This window comes from Gossypium arboreum, chromosome 12 (genome assembly GCF_025698485.1).
Source record: "Gossypium arboreum isolate Shixiya-1 chromosome 12, ASM2569848v2, whole genome shotgun sequence".
NCBI classification, from domain to species: domain Eukaryota; kingdom Viridiplantae; phylum Streptophyta; class Magnoliopsida; order Malvales; family Malvaceae; genus Gossypium; species Gossypium arboreum.
Window position 1 is genome coordinate 70,035,760 of NC_069081.1, and position 7,772 is coordinate 70,043,531.

The window sequence follows — 7,772 nt, forward strand, 5'->3', positions numbered from 1 at the left end:
AAAATGAACAACACTGATTGTTAAAAAACAACCAACTAAACAATAATCAAACATCAACTTCTGTATCCTCGAATCTATTGGCAACAATAACACCTCATCCTCCCCATCTTCAATATTAAGCTTCGCCATATCTTTCTCCATAGTCGAAAATAAAACTCACGCAAAACTCAAAAGCAAGAGTACGTCGAACCAATATGAAAACACCCAACACTATGATTTTAAAAACAGAAACACAAAGGCAAAGACAAAATCGTGCTACGAAAGCAGACATAAACGCGTGCCACAGAGAGCAAACTAGACCGAAGCAAATTTTTATAGTTTATCCATAAAAAATAATTTTCAGCAAGTTCCACATCATCATTAAACATATAAAATTTAATTGATGGATTAACTTACACACTTCGAAATATATAATGAATAATTTAGTTATTTTTAAGTAGAAAAGCCAAAATACAACCTACCCCTAATTTAAATTTAAGCTAGTATTAACAGAACCAATTGCTATGTTTGTCATTTGGGAAAGGCTCAGTCCTAAGGTATCCTCGATGCAATGTAGCACGTTAAATTGGAATCGTGTGGTGAACTATGTTGTCATGATGCGTACCTGTGTATGATTGATTGCTTTTTACAAAGTACTGGATGGGATGAACTTGTTTACGTTTGGCAGCAGGGGATGGACCCCAGAGCAGCTTAATAAGGGAAGTTTTTATACCTTCTTTGTTTTGTTTCTATTTGCCCTTTGTGTAATTCATTATCATATTTTGGATGACTATAAAATGGTTTTGGCTTTCCAATATGTGAATGATATACTTAAAAGTGGATTAGTAATTGGGGCCATGATGCTGTTGTTGTAGTTAATTGTAATTTGGTTTGACTATGACATGACTTTGCACAATTGCATTGTGTTCTTTATGAATATATAAACCCTAACTATATCAGATATCTGTCTAATAAACGTGAAGGAGTTTTTATTTTGCTTTTCATTTTCAACTTCTCTTACCAGTTCAAAACTCTATGCTTGACATGTAGTCCATGTCCTTTAATGGCTTGCAAGTTGTTATCATTTCTAACTTCTGTCTGATTGCGTATATTTTCGCTTATGGTGATAGAATGCTAGTGTTTCATGTAATGGCTGCAGATAGAGTACTTTGTATATACGCTACAACCATGACTTAATTAAGTGTTCGGCAACTCTACTCTTGCATATGTGCCTTTTATGAGCTAGCAGACGCTAACTTCTATTGCCTCTATAATCTTGAAGCAGCTCATACCTTTTTTCTTACACTGTGAGTCTAAATGCAACCCCTGATTATATGGCTTTCAGTATCCACGGAGACTCATCTTTAAGGGGGGAGCACCTCCTCCACGTCCCTTACTAACTTTTGTCTCCAAAATATCACTAGACTTTGAATTTGTGAAACTATGATCCCAGGGTTGAGCATCAAATTTTTTAATATCCATGTTCCCTACCTCTCTTCCACTTGATGATATAAAAATTGTTTTCAAAGTAGTATCTTCTGCTGCTTCTATAAAAGTTGTTTAATGGAGTAGGCATCAATAGTAGATTCGTTTTTTGCTTGTTTTGGTGTTCACAATCATTCATTGCTTAGCTTTGCAATGGCAGAATTAAAGGGGGATGGGGTTGGAGACTATCATTAGGATTGGCCGGTATTCCAACACTTCTCCTGACTGTAAGGCCTCTCTTGGTGGTTGGTAGTCCTAACAGTCTCATCGAGCGTGGTCGTCTTGACGAAGGAAAGGCCGTACTCCGAAAGATTCGAGGAACTGATAAGATTGAGCCTGAGTTCCTGGAACTTGTCAAGGCGAGTCGTATCGTTAAACAAGTGAAACATTCTTTCAGGAATCTCCTTAAATGAAGGAACCGACCCCAACTTGACATTGCAATTGTGCAGGTTGGTCAATTGCAGCTTAATTTTCACGTCGGGTCGTAAAATGAGTAACTCTTACTGATATGTCTGTATTTTAATTGTTTTTGAATATTTGTAATAAAAATAAATTTTAATAGAATTTGACATTATAAATTTTATGATTTTAATTTTTTTATTATCTTATTATTTAAATGGAGATTATTGCAGTGATAATTGTAGTGATATTTTGAATTTCAATAGACTTTAATATTGTAAATTTTATTTTATGTTTAGTATCTCTATTTTAAATGTAAATAATTATTTTAATAACTTGTATTATTAGATTTAACTTTATAATAATACATTACTAAATCTTGGAAAAATTAAAGATTGTCTTTTTGATAATAAAAATAAAAATTAGTGTTTTATTTTTAACTTGGGATGCTATTCTTCTTCAAAGCTTTAGAGAGGAAATCCGTCCTTAATTATTTTGGTATATTTCGATAATTTTGGATAATTTTGGAAATGATATTAAGTTTTGGGTACAACATTTGTCCTTAATTATAAGGACTAATCAAGGACGATTTTCAATGATAGATCCTGTAACTTTTTAGACACATGGTTTTAAAGGATGCATGTTGGGGACGAGTTAAGTTGTCTCTAAAGCTTTTGGAGACGATTTTCAAGCTTTTAGGGACATTTTTAATCATCCTTGAAGCTTCTAAATTTTGTGGTGTTCAACATGTAAGTTTTCGATTCTAATTTTCAGCTAATTTGATTTAATATTTTCAACCTTATAACTGAATTTTTTGACGCCACTAAAAATCGGATCATTATAATTTTTCCTTCTTTTAATAAATTTTATCCTTAAAATTCACCTAGAAAGAGGTGAGGATATTGCGACTTATCGTTTCTTCAAGTTCCAAGTGGCTTCTTCAATTTTGTGGCTTCTCCAAAGAACTTTTGCTAAAGGCATCCATTTTTTTCAGGTTTTTAAATGACTTCTTCGAAAGTGAGTATCTAAGGATAATTAATCACAACATTAATATTTTTCTTTAGTTTGATATAAATGTAACTAGTAGAATAACAAATTTAGACCTCAAAATTTACATATTCTTTCTATTTTATATATGTTTTAAGCTAAATTTTTATATATATATTCTTTTGAATTTTTAGATTTTTATATATTTTAAAATTAGAATTAAATTAACAAAATATATAAACAATACGAGCTTAATTTAATATTATATCAATTAAATTTATATACAATTAAAGGAAAATATTAATTATCATAATTAACTGTCTTTAATTACTTACTTTTAAAATTAATTAAAATTAAAAACTAAGTCGATGTTTTTACTAAAATAACTCATTTCCATAAATGATGGAATCCCAAAATATGTACTTGGAGAGATTTGATATACACAGTGATAATTTAGTTGTTTTAATGCTGAAGTTGTCAAATGAAGACAAAAAGAGCGAATATACGAGTTAAATCATGTCCTTCGGCAACTCATCAGTATCAAATTGTGAACTAAATTTTAGGTGCATTAATTAAAGATTAATAAGTTCGGCAACTGCATTGGTGGCTCATTAATATGCAATGCTAGCATGGAAAATACCGTTCACTATTAATAATGCCAATTGCCAATTTGCCCACACCAATCATATCCCTCCTTTTCTTCTTTCTTAAAAGATATCACATCAATACAGACATAATGATTAGTTTCTTTCATATTTTAATTAACAATATATTAAATTATTTTATAACTTTTACATTTTTCTCAAATTACGCTACATAATATTTATAAATTAATTTAAATATTTTTCAGTTACCCCGTCTAGTTAATTATGTAAGTTTTTCCTGACATTTTGTATCTAAATTGAATTAATATTATTAGAAATCTATTCATGCGTATATTTATGTTGAATTTATGAATTTAAAATATAAATATTTTTAAAAATAACATACAATAAATAATAAAATGTATGAGTTGAAACTAATTAATTATAATAACACATGAAATATTTATGATATTAAAATAAAAATAGATTAATTTTGAGTAAAAGCGAAATTTAAACGCATAAATGATACTAAATTCATTACAAGTATTTATCATAATTTTGTCATCAATTGTGAGTTAATATCCGTTGACTTGTGACACTAACTCAATTAACAATATTATTAATATATACAAATCATGGAGATAATAAATTGTGCATATTAAAATAAAAATATATTAAAATAAAGCTTTGATTGGGTAGTAAATTTAAAGTTTTACTAATCTAATTACATTAAAATAGGCATATTTTATTGGTTTTGTTAAAATGAAAAACTAAAATGTAAATGAATAGTATAACTTATTTTAATTACAAAATAACATTTCAATAATTTTTCTAACTGAATTGGTGACTTGATTGAAAATGAAACTAACTCCGTAAAACATTTAATAAATAGTATAAATAATAGTACAAAATTAAAATATTTAAAATGTAATTAATTACATATTTTTTTTGCTATTTAAATATTTTATTTTATTTTTCAACGATAACACCAAATTAATTTAATATAAAAAGTTGTGATGTATCAAGAGCAAAAAATAACACACCCTCAATCCACTAATGGGTTAATGAGTTTTTTAATGATAGTGACTAATTTGAACAATTATCTTAATTAGAGTGACTAATTTGACAAAAGAAATAGAGTGACCAAAATAGGAACAACGCTATTTTTATAGTGACCTGTGGTGCAGTTTATCCTTTTAGGGCCAGTTCTTCATTGCTTTTGAAAAGTTCCGTGGAAAAGTGCTTTTAAGAAGTACTTTTGAGAAGTGCTTTGGAAAAATTTAAGTGTTTGATATTGCTGTCAAAAAGTACTTTTAAAAAGTAAAATGTCCATTTTAGACATGATATTATAAAGTAATAAATATGTATTTAAATAATGTTCAAATTAGTTAATATTATGATATTTTAGTAAAAATATAAAAAAATAATTTATTATAACTTATTGTTAATATTTTAATATATAATATTAATTTTAAATATTTCTAAGTAATTAATATTAATTATTTATTAAATTTAATTAGAATATATAAACTATATTTAAATATTTAAATATAATAATTAAATATTTGTAATTAGATATTGGCACAATTGTATTATTTTAAAAATATTTTTATTTTTAATTAATGCTTTTAACACATTTGTAAAACTCATATTAAATTACCAAGAAAGAGAACACAAAATAATAGCATCAAACACATTTTAAGTCAAAAAGTAAAGTTAAAAAGGTTAAATAACAGCCAAAAATGCTTTTTGGCTGAAAAAGCTAAAATTTACTGCTTTTTCATATCTAAAAAAACTCATCCCAAAAGTTAAAAAAGTTGTCCCAATGATTTGTATTCTTCATTGCTTTTAAGAGAAAAGCACTTTTTTTAGCAAAAGTTCATCCCAAAAACAATGGAGAACACACCCTTAATAATTTATATATGCAATGATAAAATGATAATTTCATATAGTAAAGTGTGACAGAACGGAGTAAGCAATTACTATAATCACTCCATACCCACTATTCAAAAGAAAAAATTCACTCACCTCACCATGCATCAACTTTTCAAAAAATCCATAGTTTTATTTTTTACTAAAGTTTTTACTTATATTTTTAATTTCAAGTTTAAATTTGTATTAACTATTCTTTATTTATATATAAATATTATAATACATATATAATAAGTATTTTTTTCTTTGTATGATTTTTTATACAATATTTAAAAACTAATCATAATCCTACCCAAACTCTTAAATGAAGTACAGTATGCATAAATATACTTAAACGGACAACCTTCTATGAATGCCCACCAAGTTAATATTTAATGGACTCTTATACTATTACAGGAGTAACCAAACCACTCACAATAACACTCATATAGAACGCTAGCAAATAAATACCCAGTACACATAAGCATTTTGTTTGAACATCTCATTTAAGATATAAGTAAATATTAATGTTTTATGATTTCGATTTCCTTTTTACCTAGTATCACCCCTTGGCTTGATCCTTGCTTTTAAGGTATTGCTCATCACCACAGTAAACTCGAATTTCCCACTGAAATCAATGTGAGAATTAGGAGGATAAGCAGTCCATTCAAATTCCTGAACCATTCTTGCTAACATTAGGTGAATATGAACAGTGGCCATTGTTAATCCAGGACAAATCCTCCTCCCAGCACCAAATGGTATCATTTTCACCATTGTTACACCTGTTATATCTGCATCTTCTTTCCCTAAATAGAATCTATCAGGATCGAACTTTTCTGGGTTTGACCAGATTTTGGGATCTTCACTAATCCCAGGCAAGAAAACCTCGAGATTTGCATTAATGGGGATGTTGAATCCACCCAAAGTTGTTGCCTCAGTCGCTGCATGAGTTAGTAAAAAGTAGGTTGGTGGGTGCTTACGTAACACTTCATTCACTATTGCTTGTAAATACTTCATGTTTTCAACATCTTTCTCCTCTACTGTTCGATCACCAACTGTACTTTTGATTTCATCAAACAATTTAGATTGAATATTTGGATTGTGAATCAGCTGAGCAATACCCCATTCAAGTACAGTCGCGGTGGTATCAGTTCCGCCATTGATGAACTCGGAGCAAAGTGAGATCAGCTCTGAGTTGGATGGTGCTGAGTTTCTTCCTTCAACTTTGAGATCAAAAAGGGTGTCGAGATACGAAAACCGCATCGCGGAGTTATTTGATCCTGGATTCCTAAGAGCTACTCGACGTTGTTGGATGAACGGAGTGATATTTTCGACTTGCTGTTTACGAACTTGGAGTGCTCGCTTGCGTTGCTTGCCAAAAAAGGGTCTTAAAATGGGAAGAAAATCATCGATTCTTGGATCTAATGTAATCAGAACATTTTTCGTTATTAGATCCATTTTCTCAATAGTTTCTTCATCCATTTCAATCCCAAAACACATCATTAAGAGTATACAAAACACAGCGAAACGAGCATTTTTCAACACCGAAACAACGCCGCCATTGGCCTTAGCTTCGGCTCGAAGACGATCTATGAGTTTATCCATAGCTTGACTTCTAATACTGTGAAACTCTTTAATCCTACTTGAGCTTAGCATATTTTGAACCAAGTTTCGTCTTAGAGACCGCCACTCAAGGCCGTAAACGGCGCTATTTACGGTGAACTTGTTGCAACTAAAGATGTTTCGAGTGGGATTTTCTCGGGGTCTGCTGGCGAAGATAGCACCCTTTTCGATGAAAGCTTCATGGCAAAGCATGGCGTCGCTAAGTATAATTATCGTTCGAGTCCCCATCCTGAGAGTGAAAATGGGCCCATATTTACGGCGAAGATCGTCGACGTATTGAAAGAAAGGCTTGCCGGAGCGAGCAACCTGGAAAAGATTACCAACAATAGGCCAACCAGTAGGTCCCGGGGGGAGCTTGAGATGTTTGGATTGAGATTTACGATAAAGAAAGGGAACCAGGCATGAAAGAAAGAAAACAGCAAATGTGAAGAAGAGATGGGCATAAGAAGGCAATGAATTGCAAGTAAAATAGCCAAAGAAAGTAGCCATTGTTGATTAGTGAGGGATGATATTTAGGGTTAAGGGCGTATTAAAATGAGAAGAGCATGAAATTGCAGGTGGGTTCAATTAAAGCTGCCTAAAAGATGAAAACAACATTGATATCCCACTTATTAGAAAGATATCACATCAACACATTGAATCCTACATATTAATTAGTTTCTTTTCCCTATGATAATTTTAAGTATTAATTAAAAGATATTAAATTATTTTATAATTTTACAATTTTTTCAAGTTACGGTTCTTAATAATTTATAAATTAAATATGTTTCAATTACCTCGTCTAATTAATTATGTAAGTTTTTA

The 7,772-nt window shown here is 30.1% G+C and overlaps 2 protein-coding genes across 2 annotated transcripts; one reads left to right on the top strand and one right to left on the bottom strand.

The window, feature by feature from the left end:
• Nucleotides 1–1,032: 1,032 nt before the first annotated feature.
• Nucleotides 1,033–1,877, top strand: LOC108451404 (sugar transport protein 13-like). The gene is made up of 2 exons (XM_017749098.1): nucleotides 1,033–1,143; nucleotides 1,611–1,877. The coding sequence occupies exons 1-2, from the start codon at nucleotides 1,033–1,035 to the stop codon at nucleotides 1,875–1,877; spliced, it is 378 nt and encodes a 125-aa protein (XP_017604587.1).
• A 3,879-nt stretch (nucleotides 1,878–5,756) lies between these two features.
• On the bottom strand, nucleotides 5,757–7,542 carry LOC108452751 (cytochrome P450 77A3-like). Its single transcript, XM_017750546.2, has one exon. The coding sequence runs from the start codon at nucleotides 7,455–7,457 to the stop codon at nucleotides 5,898–5,900; it is 1,560 nt and encodes a 519-aa protein (XP_017606035.1). The 5' UTR covers nucleotides 7,458–7,542; the 3' UTR covers nucleotides 5,757–5,897.
• Nucleotides 7,543–7,772: the final 230 nt, after the last annotated feature.

What these genes read in the sequence shown, in the direction of transcription:
- LOC108451404 (XM_017749098.1), top strand. Translation starts at nt 1,033, where the DNA reads ATGTCCTTTAATGGCTTGCAAGTTGTTATCATTTCTAACTTCTGTCTG. An exon ending in ATGTAATGGCTGCAGATAGA is followed by an intron (nt 1,144 to 1,610) that starts GTACTTTGTATA and finishes TTCATTGCTTAG; the next exon opens with CTTTGCAATGGCAGAATTAA.
- LOC108452751 (XM_017750546.2), bottom strand. Translation starts at nt 7,457, where the DNA reads ATGGCTACTTTCTTTGGCTATTTTACTTGCAATTCATTGCCTTCTTAT.